Below are 21,533 nucleotides of genomic sequence, written 5' to 3'. Positions count from 1 at the left end.
CCTCTCAGAAATACATAGGACTGGTATCTCTCATGCAAGTGTAGCCCCAGACATATTTCACATGCTGACAGTCACTTGGGCATGAAGTCATTCTAGATGTATATAAAGGCCTTCAGCTAGTCTTCAACCAAAGATTTCTTTTTCTGTGCTACAGAACAAGAAATTACTATTTTGTTTTATTTTGAATGTTTGGTACTTTCCATTTCTTTTCAGTGTAATGTAATAGCAGAAGCTCAGATTTAAGCATTTAAGAGAGCGGTGTTCTTCACAAGATCAACGTAATGCACATTTCTAGTCCGTCTCCTTTCATGCCTATAGTCCAATTTTACCTCCATGTTACTAGTGCCTTCAGTGCTAATGTAACAAGCAATGTGCTGGGAAAATGGTAGCATTTAGGAAGGTGTTTTAAGCTACACAACTTTCCTTCTTAGGCAGATGAGATATTAATTTGAGTCATCTTTAGCAACAGTTTATAGAAATCTTCTTTTCACATAGTCGATTGCCAAACTTTAAAACTCCTGAACACCTAAATGCACTGAAATATTTAGAATTCTCTCCAGATCAACAGTGATGCCAGATGTCTTCTAGGAAGCTTATTGATGTGGCTACTTGTGACCTAATCTATGTGTGTAAGTAATGATTTGCGTGTTTTTTGCCTCTGAACTTATTTTTAAAATATCATACTCTGTTACAGCTGTATAGTGTCATTTTCTTCAGTAACAATGTTTGTCATTTAGAAATCCTCCACCACTGCCTTGCTCTGTTGTGCAGATCAGCAGTGGCTTACTTCATTAACATCACAGCCATGTTTTTCTGCTTCCCCAAGCATCTTGTTTATGTAAAGCCAAAGCACAGTTGAGATACCTGTGCTTGGTCTTTTCATTACCATGCTACCCATAAAACAACACCAGGCATGCAGATTACTGCACAGAATGGAGGGGGGATATGGGGCCTGTTGCAAAGCATTGTTATTCTACATAAGACCTCAGCATGACCTGGAGTGAGGGAGTGTGCAGGGCATATTTCTTCCTGACCTTTTACATGATTGTGTGGTGGGGCAAAATGCAGCCGCCAGTTACCAGTTCTGCTGGCAAAGGCTCCTTGCAGCTTTGAGTGTTTTCAGGTATGTACAAGTGTAACAAACCAGGGTTTGAAACATGGGGCAAGAATTAACGTCCCTCCACAAATGAAAGGAAGGGTTTTGGAAAAAATGAAATCCCTAGCAGATTTGAAAGGCAGGTGCCAGTCTCAAAACCTGAATAAGGAGGCACTTAGTAAGGAAGAATATAAAAAAGGATATCCGCTGAACCAAGTGTAATGCAATTCAGCCTTAGGTTAAAGAAAGTTCATTTTCTTGCCTTGTTGGCTAGAAAGAGATAGCAGAGCCCTAACATATAATTGTGTTCTGTGACAGTAAAAGGAACCTTTTGGTACTTTGGGAAAAGAAAGTGACATTTTTCTTGCTTATGAAAGAAACACAGCTTCACAGTAAACGTGTACTACAGTTCTCCCAATGTAAATAGAATTAGCATGAGTGGAATTGTTATCCACACAAAGTCCTTGGGGAAAAATGATTCACCAAGACAACAGCACATCCTAATACTAAGGCAGGGATAATAATTCTGATTTTTTTTTTTTTTTCAAATGCAGCTACTATAGGGATGTGTATATATACATAGCTATAAAAGCAATGGACAAAAGCCACATATTTCAGTTTCATCCTCTTCTTTCTTGCTGTGATTTTTCAGATGAAGAAATGGAGCTGAACTAAATGGAGTCATTGCACAAGTGCGAAGGAGAATGTATTCTTCACAAGTGCTTTAGCAGGGTGGTCATCGCAGTAGTAATGTTTTAAGTACGTGATATAAGGGCTTAAGTAGCTGAGAGTTTTGAGACCTTATTCCAAAAAAATTAACTGTGGCACGGTTTCATTTCTCCTGACTGTATGCAGGGTAGGGTTGTAGTCGTCCTGGTCTCCCTTGGTAGTCACTGGGGATAGAGGCTATTGATGGTGGTTCGTCTTCCTTCCAGCAGCTCAACAGGAGAGTAGGAGCACTTGATTTCTTGGATACGTCTGCTTAGTTTCTTGTTTAGTGGGAAAAATGAGTTGCAGCAAACTCTCATCTACTTTTGAACTGAAATTGGTTATTGCAGAACATCAGTTTCTGAAAAATTTGCCTGCTTCAGTCCATTTTCTACTATTTGTGAAAAGACCACTCTTGATAGTGGTGCCTAAATTAGAAGAAAGGACAATATCTGTATCAGAAGCACTTGCACTGAAAGATCTGGGGAAACAGGAATTGAGGAATTGGTCAATAACGCCTCATTGAGATGTTCTTGATCCTGTCTAGGACTGTTAAGAGGTCCTAATGAGAATGCACTTTCTATAGTAATGGTTTATTAAATACCACAACCACTTGTTTTTGATAAATATTTTTAATATAAATGTTTATTTTTTAGTAAGGGAACTGGTTTGGGGTTTTTGTTTGTTGGGGTTTTTTTTTGTTTGTTTGTTTTTTGTGGTGGTTTATATGTTTATTTTTTAATACTTTAAACCTTGTGTGTGCTTCAGAGCAGTTACTGTAGTTCTTGGGTTTTCTCATACCTAATTGAACAAACTCATGCTCAGCCTTCAACCTCTGTCTAAATTTGTATGGCTGAAACTCCGTTTTCTCTCTTCCACCATGAAGGAAAGCGTACCTGAGAAGATAATAATCAGATTGTCTAAATTAGCTCTACCAATGGGGGGGAAGAGGGACAAAAAATTAAGATATCAGAGGCTGATTTTAAAACCAGGCAAGAATGCAATTGCAATTTACCATGTTAGACTTGTTTAAAGGTAAAGTCAGTGCCTACCTGTTAGTATGTTTTTGCAGAAGTGCCATATGTTATGATAAAATTGTTCACAAAGATGCAGGGAAGAAGCTACTTGTAATGAGAGTGCAAAAATTGTCCATGATGCTAATAGGCAGAATATGTAAAAATGTGAATAACACTTAAAGAATAGAGAAAATTATTTCCTGTTCTAAAGTCCAAATAAAAGAAGGCCCTGGCATAAAAGGCTGTTATTCCCCAAATACAACAAAGGTATAATTGTATGTTTTTAGTCATTACAGTTCCTTGTGTAGGTGAGCCTTTATATATAAATCTGGGGAATATTCTTCCTCTTCAGTGCCAACACAACCTGCACTCTTTCTGCAGTGCTAAAGAAAATGGTATAATAAATTTGTGAAAACTGTAAGGCTGTGGATGGAAAATTTACCTTAAATTAATCTCTGCCAAGAAGGCTTCCACAGACTGGTAAAAATGTATAGATGCATAATATACTTGCAGTTTGCACTACAGAAGACTCTTGGTACTTGCAGGAGAAATTTCTAGCAAACATCCATTACAAAGGATTCTCTATTGAAATGAGAACAAAGGTTCCACTAGAAAGATCCCTGAGGATTCAGATGTACCTTTTCATAGGTGACATGCTGGTACAAGCCAGTTCTCGAGGGGTTGCATCAAGGCATAAATCAGCAGTAATTTCAGCCCTGCAAGATCATAGCACTATCGTGAACAGAAAGAAAATCAATCTGACTCCAGCTCAAATAATAGCAGTTCTGGGAGTCACAGTATATAGTACAAGTCCATTGGGAGGGTCTGCTTGTCAGAACAATGGCACTTGAAGACACTGAATACTTTGACAGACATCAAAGCAAGAAGAAAAGGAACAGTAAGATCAGTTCTCAAGCATGATGGTATCAGGCACGCAAATAGCAGCCTGAGTGATACTTCAAATGAAGGTGATGCAGATGTTGGTCTTCCGGTCAGGCAGTAGTCAGGTCTTCTTGCAAAAAGTACTTCAAATGCCTGAAGAGCTTTTTAAGTTTTAACTTAGTAGGTGATGTCAAAACTACATAATAATTGATGCTATTTCTTCCCAGAGTTAGAAGAGCAGAAGTTAAGAAAACTTAGTATATAGACTGAAAAGTTCACTTTCTGTGTGTAGTGAATAATGGCGGCTTCATTGAACTTACACACTGCTGGGATAAATTGTTTGAATATCTGTGTATTGAAAGGTATAAAACTATAGATCCATATGCCTACTATAAGTGCATCAATGTTTTGAGGCTGTACTGGAAATAAACACATTGGTGAATCGATGCTGCTTCTAGAAATCCTGGAAGTTGTAATGTAGCAAAAATAAATGACCCCCAGAAGGTCAACAAGCTGGATAAGTACAAGCCACAGCAAAGCTGAGGAGTAGACCATAGTGGAGAAATCCTAATAATTGGCAATATCCAGCCAAAGGAGGTAAGCTGGTGCCAGGGTTTTGTTTCAGATATTTTTTTTTAGGTGGAGTTTTTTGGTCTTGCAAGTGGAAAATTGCGGAGGGCCCCTCAGATCTATCACAATATCTTGTGGGATCTCTCTCTGAGAGGAGAATGAAAACATAATAATAATGCCAGGAACAAACAAACAAAAAATCTACCATGAAAATTCCCTTTTTGTGACTTTGTTCACTGTGCTGTCAACTGATAAAATCTTTTGTCTCATCAAGTGTGATGGCGCTTAGGCTTGTTATGCTTTGATAGTCCATAAATACTCTGATGAATAAGTCTTGTTTGTTCAGTGAAGACTTATTCCCTTTATTCTAATTAGAAACAGGAAAAGTGAAAACGTAGTCAAAATTGTCAGACGAATGTTTTTAAATTGCCATTGTCAAGATGTCCTAGTATCGGTGCAATCTAATACTCGAACTGTTTTCTACACGTTGCATGGTATTGATGTGTGGTAAATTATTTTCATGTGCTAACCTTATTGTGGTACAAAATTTAAATTGGTATCTCAAAAAAATAAGTGAAGTGGAACATGTTATTTTCAATTTTTGTAATCTCTGAGCAACTAAATTGGATTTTAAAAATTACATTGTTGCTAATTAGGTCTTACTGGGTCTTCTTAATTAAGCACACAGTTGGAAAAGAGACATAGTAATAATTATCTCAATTTGATGGCTGTACAATTTGCATTATCAACAAATAGCCAAAGCACGATTCAATTTTCTTGTCACATATAAATAAATACAATACTTGCTTCATGTCAGTGTATTTTCAAATAGCATCACTTCCAAAAGACAATGCTTGCTTACTCCTAGATGAAATGAAGATTCCATTTTTCCTATTTGCATATACATTATTACGTTTGCCTCTCTGTTGTATTGTTAGATAAATGATATCACTTACATAGTGTATGTATATATATAAAAATATATAAAAAAGTGATATTGTTTACCTCTTTAGTTCAGAAGAGGTCCAAAATGAAACTATTTTCATTGAACTTGGAGACTTCTCTTAGTAATTTAATTTTAGGTTTTTACAATGCCAAATTAGGCTCTTGAAACCAAAACAGTAATCGTGATGGTGGAGAGCAACCTGAGTTTCTATTGTCAAACATTTTAACGCTTCGTCTGGGTATGTTTAGTACAAAGAATTGCCTTGTATATGTTGGAAATGTCCTGAAAGCTTCTGAGAGATCCGTATGGGAATATTGATCCTGTAATCTCAATTTACACTCTTATATAGGCCAGACTTCCTTTACCTCTTTCCCTGTACTCCCTTGCCATAGTTGGGAATTAAGTTGCAAAGGCATTAGATGATGTGCCCATGTGTTCCATACCAAATCTGTAGATGTCAAGCACTTGGCTAGTTTTACTTAAGCCCGGACCCATCAAGATGCTGGGATACTTTCCACAGTCTTTCCATTATTTGAAATTAAAAGTTCACACCAGAAATTACTTTGCAATATAATCAGGAATCATATTCCCTAAAATACATTTCACCAGAAAGATCTATAGTTGAGGAGGTAGTCTGAACCTGTCCAGGACATATCACCGCTAATCATGGATGTATTTTGTCCCACAGCAGCAGAGCTTGGTCTTTCGTGCTTGAACCTGCACTAGTTAGGCTCACTAACATTAAATTGTGGGTTTCTGAAAGTAACCATTAGGGGTTGTGTGATTTTTAGAGTCAGTGGCAATTTTCCAAGTAAAGTGAAGGGCACTTGTTGGCCAAGAATTCTGTATCACAGTTGAGTAGCTGACATAACGTATGTTTTTCAGTTCACTTTCAGTCTTGCCATATGTCACAAAATACTGCAACAACCTGACTTTCTTTACCATTTTATTCTACTGTGTTTTCCCTCTGAAACTTTGGATAAAATGAGCAATGCTTTGAATTACTTTTGTTAACTAGAATTAGATTACTTTGACTAATTTCAAATGAAGATCATTAAATGTTAAAATGAACCTTATTCCAATTGCATCTATCACAATGACAGATATAAATGTATGGGCAAGCATAATCCATTCATGGGTTAAACCAGCACATCCTCTAGGGAGTGGGTTAAACCCATGGTATGTTCCTGAAAACCTGATTGTGCATTTACATACTCAATTTAGAAAGATATGTAAACCCCCATAATCTCACATTGTTTTCTTTTATCTATATATCTGTTCTTCTTAAGAGGTTCTATATAGTCCACTTGGAGGAACAACACAGCGTCTCTGGTTCACAGTCTCACTCATACACAGAGAAGTACCGGGCATGTCATACGTAGGGATCCACACTTCATTATGGCATCCTCAAACATCTTTTGACATTGACTGAAGAAAATGAGAATTTGTAAAAACACAAGAAACCAAAATTCAAAAGGACATTTCCTGTGGATCATAAAATATCAGTCATCTAGGGATTGCTTTCTATTTCTCTTTCTCTTTCTTGATTTTAGTGTGAGAGTCTTTTTCTTTCCAGTGGGAAGGAAGAAACTTAACCTGCTTCCATCCTGCAGACTTAACCAGAGTTTCTATATTTCTTTATCCTGCTACCTATTCCATGCATTGTCTAGAAACATAATTTGTTCCTGCTCTAATGCTGCTCAACTGTTTTATCAGGCATCTCTTTCTGTGTGTAACTGTTCTGTGAAGCAGAGAACTTTAATGATGACATAAGGTCTTCCTTTGTTTATAATATCTGAACAAATATTTGAGTGAGATACTTTTGAAGGGATGTACAAGGTCAGAATATTTTTTCCCTTTGCTACTGCATTTCTCAAAGATTCCAAATCAAGAGTGTTTCCTTTGTTTTGCCTTTCATATTTCACAGTTTTGTATTTCAGAAAAGACCTGCAGAATAAAGGTGCTATTCTTTTTGCCTTCAGCAGTCCAGAGCTGAAATACCTGCTTAGTAGTTCATTTCAAAAACCAGTGGTCTGAAAAGGTGATAAGCAAATGGTAGCTTTCAGATAAAGGGTATATGTTAAAAGAAAAGAAATCTAGGAGAGAATTGAGCAAATCTGGAGCTGGGTTCTGCAGCTGATTGAACATTCCTCTGAGAATGAAAAATGGAATTACAGGAGGCTGCCTTCTGAATTTAGGTTTTCTATACATGTAAGCAGGGACTGTTTCTGGTTATATTTTAACATCATAACTGCAATTACGTTTTAATTTTGTGTAGTTTGGAACATCTGAATATTAGACATACTGCTTAGTTGAGGCCAAAAAAAGGTTACAGTTCTTCATGTTTTTTACACTTGTAAAAATCAGCTACACATTATTCATTATTATCCACATCCTGACCTCTAAACAAGTCTGGACTGGGTATGTGTAACCAACTGGGTATGCCACTGGTAATTTGATGGGGTTGATAGTGGATAATTAGTGTGGAAATCGGCTCATTAAATGGGCACCCTATCAGAGCAGCCTGATAAGAACTTATACAAAGCAGTGTTAAGTAACGTGATGTCTGTGGCATCACTGTGTTTGAGTACAGAGCCTGTATGCAGTATAAATGCATACAGTAAGTTTTCTTATAAAACAGCTATTCATTAGTATGTGCACTGCAAACGGCCTCAGCAAAGGCTTGCTCATCAGCCATTGTTATCATGGCATTACTGCACTTTAGAACAAGTGGGCTTCTGATCTAAGCAGAACATGAAAGTTAGGTGCTTGATGTAAGAGAGGTTTGATGCAAGCGAAATGTGAAAATAGCTTGTAATAACACATATAACATGTATTTAGAAACTGGCATAACTCATGCATTAAAAATACAAATCCATATGAATGCTTATATCGGTTCCAGTATTTAAAAGATTGCAATTTCCCATCTAATAGAGCTTTTTGACTTTTTTTTGAATTTGCAGAAGTATTTCATTGTGAATCTGAATGATTAGTTGTGTATTCTTTTTCAAGTCTAAACTATATAGGCTATGCGGTTTAAAGTATGGTTGAGAATTACTTGCTATTTGGTGCCCAAATATATAATTCATATTTGTATATTTATATGAATAATTAACTTTTATATATTTTATAATATTAAATATTTTGTGAAACCTTCAATGACAGAACAGTGATGGCAAGGTCAAAAAAGTGCTATTTGTGAGGAGGAGCGCATTAAGGCACTTGCACAAAGGTCACTTACAGGAGCTATAAGCTTTTATGAGACTTTATCATTTTGCTGACAAGGTCAACTTGATATTGATCGGTTGGGTATTTTGTTTAGTTACTTGAAGGCCATTTATTTGAAGAAACAAACCTGTGTAAACATTCAGGCACTGTCCTTTATACTCCTGCCCTATTCCAGCACTTTGAGTTGCTTATTGTGTTGTCCTTTTCCAAACAAAATATGAAATATGGCTAAAGTGTTTGATGCCAGTGTTTAAATTCAGGTTATCATAACATGCCATCATTCTTAAATTTAACTGAATCTCTTACTGTAGGAAAGCTTGGCAGATTTCGTCTCTTTTTTTATCATGTGCTCCTGGTTCATAAAAGCATTTATTATAAAAAAAAAAAAATTATGAAGTATTTTTCCAGTTCTCACAAATAATTTATCACCAGCTTTCATATCAGGCCAGGTAGCTGTGGGTTTATGAGACATTAGTGCCCTAAGCAAAAATAAAGGGAACACAAGTTTAGTTCATGTGGCAGAGGAAATCGAGGTTTACCGTGACATTTGTCACTCTGGTGCTATATCTCCATCTTATATGTGAGCCATTGGCTCCACTGAGCTTTATGTGGCTTTGGTAAAATTGGGCTGGGGAGGGAAGGGAAGAGTTAGCCAGGTGAGGTGAAGATTTTCTTCCTTTGGGTGGTGAATGAGTAGACAACTTGGGATCTGTCTGCATTACATCTGCATCCTTCAGCTATAAAGGATATATAACTTAATGTCTTCCTGGACTTTTGCAGCATGCACTTAAGACAGTGATTGTAACAGCTCTTTGCTTAAGTGGCTTGGTGGACAGTATTACCTGAGAAAAGTTGGGCTGTGGTTTCACACGCATGGTCCAGGCTACCCCTGTAGCTGGTCATGTGTGGCGATGGCAGGAGTAGGGGGAACGTGGTGACAAGGTTGTGAACTCGGTTGTGCTTTTTAATCATTCTTGCCCTTAAGTAACAAGAAATAATAAAATCACAGTCTCTAGGGGACTTTCATGGTTCTTTTACATTAGTTTAGATTTGAGAAAATGCACGTTCTCAAGCATGAGAAGATAGCACATACGAAAGTAACACAGTGAAAGAGAAGTCCTGGAATATGTAATGAATCTAATATTAATTGCTTATGTTAAATAATTTGATCACTCTGCTGCCTCGGTTAACATCATCAGACTTATTTTTGCTATGAACTGTTCTCACAAAAAATGAAGACTGGTTATTAAACTTGTTTCAAAATAATAAAAACAAGTAGTAGGTAGTTGTTTTTTTGCGGCCCAAGTTTACAGGTCTCTGCATCCTAATTAACTTTTGTTATTTGTTTAAAAAACCCGAGTCGCTATTGAAACCTCCTGCGCAATGGATGTGCACAAGGTTATCTTTTAGGAGGAACTTCTACGTAAATTTTGTCCCCATAAGTCAAAATGCACAGGTATGCTACTGATTTTTCCAGCAATGAGCTAAATTTGTCAGGTTCATCGTTTTGCACTTTTGAAAGTGGGATGCACCGTGTATGTCTGAGGCAGCTTCCACTTGTTGCCTTCATGGCAAAATTTATTTCCTGTCTACTGCATCTTCTTAGTAGAGGCCTGTAATTTCTCCTCATTTTCCTCTGGCTTTTGTAGCATCTTTTCCATTTGTTCTGTCAGGCAGGATATATAGGAGAGGTTTTTCCTGTCAGTAACCATTTCTACAGAGTCATTGGGTAATCTTTTAAGCCAGCCGCCTGCTTGTAAGTCACAGCACCTTTGTGTTCTTCTGTTGCAGATCAGACTATTAAAGCAACTCATCAAATAAGTACTGAACTTCTTAGGCAATAATAGGCAGTGTTGGCAAATAACAGTAAATTATTTAGGCAAATTGCTTTTGAGAACAAATAGTGCTTATTAATAACTTGTCTGCAGAGGCATCTGAATGCCAACTTGATACAGTGCAATCAATCCAGAGCACAAAAATTTGTCTTCATTGCTGAAACCCCACAACACACTTGTCAGCAGCCTTGGTCTCTGCCAGACTGGCAGCTCCCTGGTTTATCTTTTTAGTTTTCTTTCTCTTGAAGAGGTTTTTATTGACCTGGATGCTTTCAAGCCCATGAGATGTGAAATGCATTTCATTTTTGGTTTTGTGGTTTGTTTCTTTGGTTTGGTTGGTTGATTTTTTTAATTATAGAGTTCTTTATCCTGGTGTTAGTTGTTTCTGAGAGGTATTCCATCTCACGTTAAATGACTGGGTGAAACTCCCTGACTTTTTGTGTTTCAAGAAGCTCTTTCTCCAGATAGTGTCCTGAACTGTGGGGAAGGTGTGCATTCCATGGTGTTAACCTCTACTGGAAGGTGGTCCATTCAAAAGCACTGGGAGAACGCATAAGCATGAGATGAAGTTTTACTGTGCTGGAGCACTGTGACAGCTACCATGAGTTGTTTCTCAGGAATTCAGATCATTTCAGAAGCTAAACTCATCTCTATAGCCCTCTAAAAAGAAGTGCTTTTTGTGGGGGGTTTTATGTTTGTCTTCTGTGTGGTTTTACTTTTTCACAGAAAAAGTGCATTTGAAGATTTGTATTTTGCACCCACAGCTGGCAGTGCATGGAGTGAAAAGTCCTTGTTGCAGATTGGAAATGGGCTGATACCAAACTGGGTATTAGACTGACTTACCTCTGCTGCTGACCTTAAAATCATTAAGCAGCTATGATCAATTACTTTTTAATTAAGCAAAATCTCTTTTAGCTTCAGTGGGTTTGGTCTTCTAGCAATAATGTTTACAGTCGCCTTTATTGTTACATTTCTTTTTCTTGGTTAATAGCATCTATTAATCATTAGGAAAAAATCTCAAAACCAAACAAAAAACAACCAACAAAAAACCCCAAACCAATCCACCCCCAAACTTATTTTAACAAAGCCCCCTGTTTCTGAACTGTGCTGCTGTACAAGGTGTGCTGTAGCCCCTGTTACTCCATTGCAGAGTTTGCCTTAAAATTAATGATGGAAACAGCTTCATGAAGGTAAGGTTACAGGAAAAGAGTTGAGACAGGAGATACATAGGAAAAAGGGGGTTGTACTGCTGGGTGGAAGCTTCTTCCTGTTGAAATGTCCATACAGTCTATATAAGGATTTGTAATATATTTTATGCATAAAGTACACTTATTGTGTGGTCTAGTGGGCTGGTGCTTAAGAGCTGTTGTTTGGTTTGTTTTGTCATGGTCTTTTTTCTGTCTTCAAGTTGCTGGTTTTTTAATTCTGTTTTTAGAAAGTAAGACAGTAAAATAAGACATGTTCAGATTCTTTCCTGGATTATAGAATCATAGAATAGTTAGGGTTGGAAAGGACCTCAAGATCATCCAGTTCCAACCCCCCTGCCATGGGCAGGGACACCTCACACTAAACCATCTCACCCAAGGCTTCGTCCAACCTGGCCTTGAACGCTGCCAGGGATGGAGCATTCGCAACCTCCCTGGGCAACCCATTCCAGTGCCTCACCACCCTAACAGGAAACAACTTCCTTCTTATATCCAATATAGACTTCCCCTGTTAAAGTTTTAACCTGTTACCCCTTGTCCTGTCATTAGAGTGTGACATTATAGTGATATTAATATAATTTAATTGGTTTATATCACCTAAAAATAAAATTGGTCCTTTGTGAGCTAAACTTATAAATAATATCTGAAGTGGCTCATTGTTTTTGTTTTCCAGGACTATTTCCTTAAGGAGTTCCAGTTGTTTGTTTTCATGACTTTGAGCCTATTTGATCAGAGATGGAGCAGATGGACTGCAAACCCTACCAGCCACTGTCAAAAGTGAAACATGAAGTGGATCTAACTTACACAAGTTCTTCAGATGAAAGTGAAGATGGGGGAAAGCAAAGACAATCTTATGACTCAAGAGAAACTCTGAATGAATATAGCCAAGAGCTAAGACTTAATTATAACAGTCATAGCAGAAAAAGAAAAAACATTGACCAGTCCACACAAGGTAAATTGTTTATTTTGTCTACTAGCTATGGTTATTACTTTCTGATTACTTATTATGAAACAATACCGTGTTGTCAGCAGACAAGCAAACATTTTGTTTTCAAGGACTGCTATAATAACCCATTTTCACCTATTTTTAACCACATTGTAACATCAAAAATTTAGGAATTATTTTTTGAAGTAAATTTGCTTTTCTAGCAAGAAGGACTGACTGGTGTTCTGGAGGGCATCACATGGTAGCTATAGAATCATGTGGAATGGTTAGGGTTGAAAAGGACCTTAAGATCATCTATTTCCAACTGCTCTGCCATGGGCAGAGTAGCAGTTCTTCTTATTAATGCTGACTGATGAATTATTTACTACCTTTGCATAAATTGTATGGTGTAAAATCAACACTGAGGTTGTAGGCTATCTTTGCATGTCCTTGCAAAGCCTTTGAATGAATTCAAATACAGCAATTCTATTTAACAAAATTTCTAATCACATAAATAATCAAGTCATTTAGAAATTGTGGGTAATGTGTGTTGTAAGAAAAAAGCCAACTATGAAGTTTCTTTTTTAGCCTTTTGCCTGGTAAAGACAGGGGTCTAGTACAAATAATGTAGAGCTTATGGTGGTTGAGTTGGGGTTAAGGAAAGCTACTGTTTCATTAGAGATAAAAGCTAAAGACTGAGACTAAAGAAATGGAAGGAAATGAGCATATTTTTCTGCAGCATTGACTGATATGCTGCTTTTAGTGGAAACCCACGTGCTGCATTTAACACACTTTGTACAGACAAGTAGTTTTTCTGAACCTTTTAGCTCTGTCACAAATTTGGTCAGGATGGTGGGGCAGGGAGAATATTTTTAGGCATCAGTGTGTTAGAAGCAGCAAGAGTCCTGTCCCCATAAAGGTAACTAACAGGGTTCCCGGGGAGTCACTCCCCGCTCTTCAAGGAAGCGATTAAATTGATCATTACAATGTGGCTTGTACTTCTCAGCTAAAAATTTTGGTATTTATTAAAAACAAACAAAGCACACATAAAAGAAACAGATTGCATTCCCCCATCCCCACCCCCCCAAGCAGCACGGTCCTTCACCGCTCACTCAGAAAAACCTCCAATTTCCTGAATACTTCTTTTTTTCTTTTTTTTTTTTTTTTTTTTAACAAGAAAATAAAAAGTGGGCTTTTTGAAGGTAGAAAATTTGTCTTTTCTGTGATGTGTAAATTAATGCAAAAATTAGCACAGCTGTGCTGCGTAGATCTTACAGCCTTTTTTTTTTTTACTGCAGATATTCTGAATCAGGTAACTTTCATAATACTGGTGTTGTCTGAAAGTACCTATAATTCATGGGAGGCATAATAGCTAGCTGCCAGAGACAGCCTCGGTCCATGTACATATATTCCCTCCAGAGGGTTACAAAACTGCAGTATTAGGAAAGAAAAAGTCATGAATACAGATTTCAACAGTGTTATATAGAAAACTTGACTGACACGTTTGATTCTATATAAATGACTTGATCTTAACTATGCTATGAGAGTTTGGTTAACTAAGAGATGGCCATTTTGTTGTAACTGGAGATGATGTAAATTTATTTGTAGATCTACTTAAAGCAATTACGTCATTAGTGTTAACTGTGACTATAAAAGCATAGCCTCTGCATTGCCCTCAGCCGCTGAAGAGCTCCCTGTTTGCAAAGCTTTGCTGATCTTGGTATTCATGTGAGCTATAGCATCACTAGCTTGGACATGTATGAAATGGTAGCAATCACTTTACTGTAGGCACGAAAAGCCAGCTTGTGTGTTGTATGTTAAATTTATCCTTGCAGAACAGTACTTCTGAAAGAAATCACATTATTGATTTTGGACAAATGGTCAAATTAGTCTGCATTTCTGCAAGAAGTTGTCAGGTATGAAGTTAACTCACTTCCTCAGGGCTAGCCTGTTAGGGATGAGATTTATGCTTGTGCAGACCAACAAGTATTTTACACTCATGTAGTAAGATGATTTTTTGAAAATATATGCCCCAAAATTTTTCCATTGGAATTACTTTTTTATGAGGTACTGTGCGAATTTGCAGGTCTTCTATTTTACAAGCATTGGTGTTTTTCTTCATGTACTGCTGCAGAGTGCAGTATGAAGCTTGATGTCTGTGTTCAAAGAAAATCACTTATGCCTCTAAAGTAGTTTGTCAATATGCAGGGCAGCACTTAAATGCTTCCTTACCTCTGGGCACCTTCTTTCCTGAATTGGCTAGGTCAGTATGTTACTATTTAATATATACTGCTTGCTTTATTGTCTTATTGAGCACAGAAGTATTTTTAGAAGCATATACTTGTGTACTAGTTTGTAAGGATGGAGTTGAACTTTGTACTAGAAATCACAGTTTTCTCCTGTGACAAATTCAGTTTTGTATAACTGAGTTGGTAAACGCACTGCTAAATAGATCTCTTTGGCTTCTTGGGATTTTTGCCCTGTACCTTTCTAGTGGTTTAGAACATACAGTTTTCCTCTGCCAAATATTGAACCTAAATATTTGGCCTGGCAACCAACACAGTTTTGAAATGTAAACCTGGTTGAGCTCAAAATTGAAGAGCAGAAGAGAAAACAAGTCTGTAAATCTGAGTGTAAGATTTCAGGCTTCAGCCAGAGTTGGATTTGATTACAGTTCTAGTGTGTTATTCCCAAAGGGACACTGGGTTCATGGTATGGGACCTGTGAGTTGGAAAGTTTGTGGTGATTCTTGGTAGTTGCTCAATCAATAAAAAAAAAAAAAAAAAAAAAACCCCAAAAAGAAAACAACCAAGAAAAAGTTCAGTTTTGGACTCTGAATCTGGCATGAATCCATAAAACTGTAGATGGAATTTGTTTTGAATCAGTTTGTTTATAAAATTCCTCATCAGAATCTTTAACAAGTTTTTCTCATGTTTAACACATCTTTGGAATAAAAAAAACACTAAGAAGAAAAAAACACCCAGAAAATCAAAAATCCCACAGTGCCCTTTTTCAGGGAATGAGAGTGCTGTACCATGCTGTTGCTTAAGACTATTGCATTAGAAAAATCCACATATTAAGAGTAAAGGGGCATCCACGGTTGTGTCCTCGGATAGTGACATTTTTCTCAAGCTACAACTGAAATAGTACCCTGTGCTTCAAGTGTGATGAATTAATGGGTTGCACAGGGAGGATAAAATCTATGAACTTCATCCATGAAAGGTGTGAGAATAGATGAGAAAACAGACACATAGTAACAGTCATGAATGAAGTGAAAATACTGAAGAGTGAGATAGCAATCAAACAAGCTCTAATGATGGAATGTGAGAAGATCATTTCAAAATAAAAAAAATAGAGAAGCTTTTAACAGGAACAAGTTAAGGGGTATCTGTACTGATCTAGTTATTTTTGTGAAAAGAATCACAGATTTAGATGTTTATGGATACTGGAAGAATTTATATTGGCTACTTAGGGATGGTGGGTTATAAATTAGACTAGGCAGTTACCTAAATTTCATATATAGCTTCAGAGTAAATGTGATTTATTGTTTAAAGTACTGATATATCTTAGCAATTTCTGTGAAGTATTTTGTTATGAGCAGCTTGACTATTTCATTGTGACTGTCAATATTGGGGATTTATTTCTATAAGAAGTTTCAGTTGGAATCTGAGATTATGTAAAATCATTATGCGTGGGTATTTGTGTTTGTATATATAGACAGTCTGTATAAACCAGAACTCTACATGGCATGAACTCAAAGGAAACATTTTCAGTTCTCCAATATATCCTACAGAATTGACAAGCACTGTTAGTATTTTGCAAAACATGTTTTCTGTCAAAGTGTTTTTTGAAAGCCCATGTGATCTTGTGAATTACACAAAATTTTCTTTTAAAGATTGAAAACCATACCCAAAGATAGAATACTGAACTGCTTCAGTATTTTTGAATAATTCCTGAAATTGTATCTCAGCCCTTAGAATGATTCTTTGGTTGATTTCCCGCATCTGATAGATAAAAGAAAGAAAAAAAAATCCCAAACCTCTAAGTACAGAATTAATCTGTTGGTTGAGCGATGATTTCTAGGTGTTATTCTTAAGGTCCTCATGGAAAGTCCAGTGCAAGATAAGTTGTGTCTCTGGAGTTATTGGCATCAGAAATTTGTAGCTATCTGACAATTCCAGATTGAACAAATAACACCAGAGACTGTTTCAAGCTGAGCTAAGTTTTACTGGCCTAACAGCTGGATGGAAGCAGATACAAAACTCTTCTGACAAAGAGCCATTGACTGCTGAAGAGTCAGCGCTAGTTGCATATGTCCATGTAAAATACATTTTCTTAGTCACTGGAATCTTCAGGCTCCTGAAGATATGTAAATCTGCAATCCTGTAAATCCTGGCAGGAAGATCTTATGAAGTAAATTCCTGGCATACCCAATACCATATAGTTTGGGAATATTGGCAAACACAGTAAATTAATTCTTGGAAGAACTATTGAACACAGTGGTCTGTACTTGAAAGAGATGGGGAAGAGTTGGCAGAAGCCATCAGAAATGTTCTTGCTAGGAAATTTATTGATGGACCTGGCAGGAAGGAAAAAGTTATCGTAACTGTACCATACGTAGATGGCATGTCTAGCTTATTTATGACATGTTTACATCTTTAGAACTGTTTCCTCCACAGTTTTCTCTCTTTCCTCTAAAGCAAATATGAAGGGAGCTGTAGTCTATGAATACTGGCAGTACAGAAAAGGTTTATGGCTTACATGTTAATTATAGATTTGTAGAAGACTCTAATTTAGAGGAATGAATTCCTGATAGGATAAGCATCTGGGACTGAGTCATTGGCATGATAAAGTTTATTGATCGTTAACGATATGAGCGTATGGCAGTAAATTTCTGGTTAGACAAACATGTATTTCCTGGCAAGGTAAATATATTGAACTGCATTAGGGCTAAGGCAAACTGGAGTTATTCCTAGCAAGAGGATCCGATAGTGAATGTTTTCTGGCAATTGTGGGGGAAAAACATCAGCATTACTAGTTCTAGGAAATGATGTTTTAGTGCTTCAGACAAAATTGACCTTTTCTGCTTTTTAGCACCAAAAGTAAGGAAAATCATTTTGTAGGACAAAAGCTGCAAATTGATAACATATTAAATGTTTTGTAGTGATATCAAATTATCTTAATGAGCAGTAGGTAGATAGATCCAGCTAAATGTTCACAATCTTCTTTCATGAAGTCAGTTGGCTTCATGAAGAGGCTTGGGTCACAACAGGCAAATGCTGTGCTCTTCAGCCTAAGGCCACTGGTGCTTCAGCCTTTTTTTTTTCTTTTTTTTTTTTTTTTTTTAGCTTACTGCTGTTGCCATCAGTTCTTGTGTCTGCCCTCTGTTACATTCTGGCAACGGTGAGGATACGTAGTTAGTATAAATGTTTCAGTGCTGTATATCACTTTCCCCAGGAAGGGAAAAACTTAACTGTTGGGTGCAAAACTTAGTGGCCTGTTTTGCTGTGCTTTAAAATTCAGCAAATTTAAACTTGCCAGGAAGGAAGATCCAAACGCGTGTTGACTCTTAACATCATATGACCGGTCAGAACCAGTTTTATTTATCATCACAGACAGAAATATAAGGCGTGCTGACAAGCACTGGTAGGAAATTGTCCTGTCAGGAAAATGTCACAGTGTTTTTTTTGTCATCTGTGAAGTAGCAGAAGCTTTTACATAATATCCATATTCTCCTTTGATTTCAGAATGATGTAAATCCATCCAGGAAGCAAATCTGCTTTGTGTCTCTACCAGGGCCATGGAGAGTTCAATTTGGGCTTTATATAGCATACATGTTTTGTTTCAATTTCTTTATTTTTAAATGACTTGTAAAGGCAAATAAGCCAATCTTTATTAGCTTCTCCCCTGAATCTGTTCTGTACAACGTTAGGATAGTACTCAAACATCCCACAAGTTTGTAGTCTTGTGAGCCTTCCCAGGGGAAATTGATGCCAACAGAGTGTCTGTGACTTTTTTTATCCTTTTAGTAGAGATTTGGAGCACTTAACAGGGTGAATTTATGACTTTGTGCTTTTAAACTTCCACAGGGTAGTTAATGAAGGGAGAAATTTTATCAGGGGGTGTCCCCAGATTCTTGTTGATGTTGAGAAAGTAGAGCTCAAGTACCATCAATCACCGAGCTAGCACTGGTTGAATAGGGTAGAACAATTCAATATAGTAGCTCTGCCTGCTAGTTGCATATTTTGGAGCCTTTGCCAGTAGTATTCATGTGTTAAAGATTATCAAAATAAAGAATATTATAATGGCTATTTATTGATATGTAAACAGGACATGGTGAAATGCATTTTTTTTTTTATTTTAGCAGCTGGAGGGCAGATCATTAGTTTTGAAAAGGACAGGAAAAAATGTAAAAATAAAAGTCTCTCTGAAAGGCCTAGTGCTCTGCAGGCTTTTAGAGATGTGGTGGGTTTGAATTCTACAGCTGGGTAGTCACTTCTCTTATTCCCAGTGTTTTCATTACAATGAGATGTATGGGTTAATGAAGGATGGGATTTTTTTAACATTTCTGCTACATAATTTGGTAAGAGCTGTGTATCTAGCTGTGGAAGATGATTGGAGCACAGGGGAATGAAGCATTCCTGAATTCTGGTAGAGAAAGGTAGGGACTGTTGATGCATTTCGTACTATTAGAATTGTTTTTCTCTTGTTTTCCAGTGTCAGGCATAGAAATTCTAGACTTTTAATGTTGTCTACAACATTAATTTGCTAATTTTAGAAAATCTGCTGAGAACTTAATTTAAGCATGTTTTGTACCTGCACACTTTGGAGCAGGGACGTGACATGTAATGAATAAGTGCTGTCTGTGTAAGGACATGCAATATATCCCTTTTACTGGCTCATGAAAGGGACCCAGTTTTCAGTAGAGGGTGGTTTAAAGGTCCTTCAGCTTTTGGAGTTTTATGCTAGCAGAAGGAAATGATAGCTAATAAGCTCCATCTCCTGCTGCTGTATGTTACACCATCTGGTCTGAGTGTTTATGAGCTTCATGTTGTCCAAAAAAAATTTACATATGAGGCAGAGTAAAAGACTCCACACTCCTAAAGCTTAGTGCATTGTCTCCTCCTGTATTCTTTTGCAGAAATAGGGATTCCTGGTGTGCTTTGTTTGGCTGGTTGTGTTCTAATCATGGTGATGTTACCATCTCTCAGAGAAAAACGGTGAAATGAGCAGTTCCCTATGGCTTCCTGGACTGCAGCCTTCTCCTCTATGTGGGGAGGACCTGCAGACTCTAAGGAAAGGAAAAGCTGCACTTAAGATTCTGACCCCCTCCAGATATTATTTCTTGATTTGCCAAGTAATTGGAAGTTTCTGTCCTTGGAATAACTGGGCTGGGGAAGCTGTATGTTTGTGGCTTCATTTAAAATCTCACAGAGGGAATACTTTTTCTTCCCTTCATCAAATCAAAATATATCTGAAAGCTGAATGTGCAAAGAGAATCTTTTTCAACAAGGCTGAAGTGGGTGCTCCCTTCCTAGATCACAACTCTGCTACTAAAGCTTGTAACCTGCTGTCACTGTTCCTGTAATGCCGCTTCCAATCTTAGAATATCTGCCATCATCTCAGTGAAGAAATGCCTTCTATGATCAAAACAGGTTTCATTCTCATAAGTAATTCTTTTGATTTGAAATGCGAATATCCAAGAGAGGGGAAAAGTGAGGGGGAAAAAAAAAAAACCTACTGAGAAATAAAATAAACTAAAGCAGGATCACAGTGAATTTGCAGTGCCCTGCTAACAAATCTCGTTTAAGGAATGAAAAAAGCATTCTCCAAATGTTACACAAGCTTAACAATCCACTTGTCAGTGTGCAGATACAAATGACAATCCTAATTTCTATTCTCTTCTCTGAATCTCATGGTGATTCCCATGGTGTAAAATGCCAGAAATCATAAAATTAAAAATCAGGAGAGAGTAACCCAGCCAGTGTAACAGAACTGGAGATACAGCAATCGTTAGAGTAACCTGTGCCAAATACTGATGAGGTATCTGCAGCAGAGGCTGAAACTTTGAGTTAATACATTTTGGAATTCTGCTTGTCAAAGCCTGAAATTCTATATGTACAATGTTCTTGCTATATTAGTAGATCCTCTTCCTACAAACTTAAAAGTGCCTAAGAAGATCTGTTGTAAGTTAAAAACAAGATACAAACAAACATTAAGACAGAGTGACGAAGTATCACAGAGCATCAGAACCAGTGAATGGTTCTGCACTTGCCTTGAGAGCTGTATGAACATACACACTCTTCCTGTGTCTTTTATGTCACTGTTTTTGAAACAAAGAAGAGCTGTCATATTTTCTGGACCTAGAAATCTGGTTTGCTTATCTTCATTTATAGAACAGATGCTGAAACAAAATAACATTTCTTCCCAGGGTTTCTCAATTATGTATCTGTCAGAAGATTTTGTACCTCTCGAAGTAAAGAACTGTCAGGAAGTAGCTCAGTGAGTTGATGACATTGCTGCGTATCTGGATAAGCAGCAGGGTGGGAGTATCCTAACATGTTTAGAGCTTGAATTAGTATTTCTTTTTAGAATGAGACTGTCATGGTTTAACCCCTGCTGGTAACTCAGTTCCCACAGTTGCTTGTTCACCTCCCCTTCCTGCCTCCCAAGGCAGGATGACTAGGAGAATCAAGAGTGTAAACCCCACAGGTTGAGATAAAAGCATTTTAGTAACTAAAGTACAGTATAATACTATAATAATGATGATTATGATGATAACAATGATAAGGGAAATAACAAGGGAAGAGAATATAAAACTAAAAGCGGAAAGGAAAATAAAGAGACAGCAGTGGTGCACAATAGAATTGCTAACCATCCACATAGCAATACCCAGCCGGGCACAAACAGTGGTTGGTCCCTTCTGGGTAACTCCCCTCATTTTATATACTGGGCATGACATGCTGTGGTATGGTTTGGGTCAGGTGTCCTGTCTCTGCTTCCTCCTGGCTTCTTCTGCCGCTCCTCCCTGTCAAAGCATGAGAGACTGAGAAGTCCTAGATTGGGGTAAGCACTACTGAGCAACAACTAAAACATCAGCATGTTATCAGCATTGTTCTCAG

General features: G+C 37.3%; 1 protein-coding gene across 1 annotated transcript in view; it reads left to right on the top strand.

Annotated features, from left to right (window-relative positions):
- TENM1 (teneurin transmembrane protein 1) overlaps window positions 1-21,533 on the top strand; it is a 321,456-nt gene that overhangs the window by 61,372 nt on the left and 238,551 nt on the right. Inside the window, exon 3 of the mRNA XM_065689244.1 lies at window positions 12,160-12,438. Within this exon, the coding sequence (XP_065545316.1) occupies window positions 12,222-12,438 (217 nt within the window). The 5' untranslated portion in view covers window positions 12,160-12,221. The remainder of the gene's footprint in view (window positions 1-12,159; window positions 12,439-21,533) is intronic.

The sequence above is a fragment of the Lathamus discolor genome, chromosome 9 (genome assembly GCF_037157495.1).
Source record: "Lathamus discolor isolate bLatDis1 chromosome 9, bLatDis1.hap1, whole genome shotgun sequence".
Classification (NCBI taxonomy): domain Eukaryota; kingdom Metazoa; phylum Chordata; class Aves; order Psittaciformes; family Psittacidae; genus Lathamus; species Lathamus discolor.
Note: the sequence above shows the minus strand (reverse complement) of the source record. Positions and strands in the feature narration are given on the sequence as shown.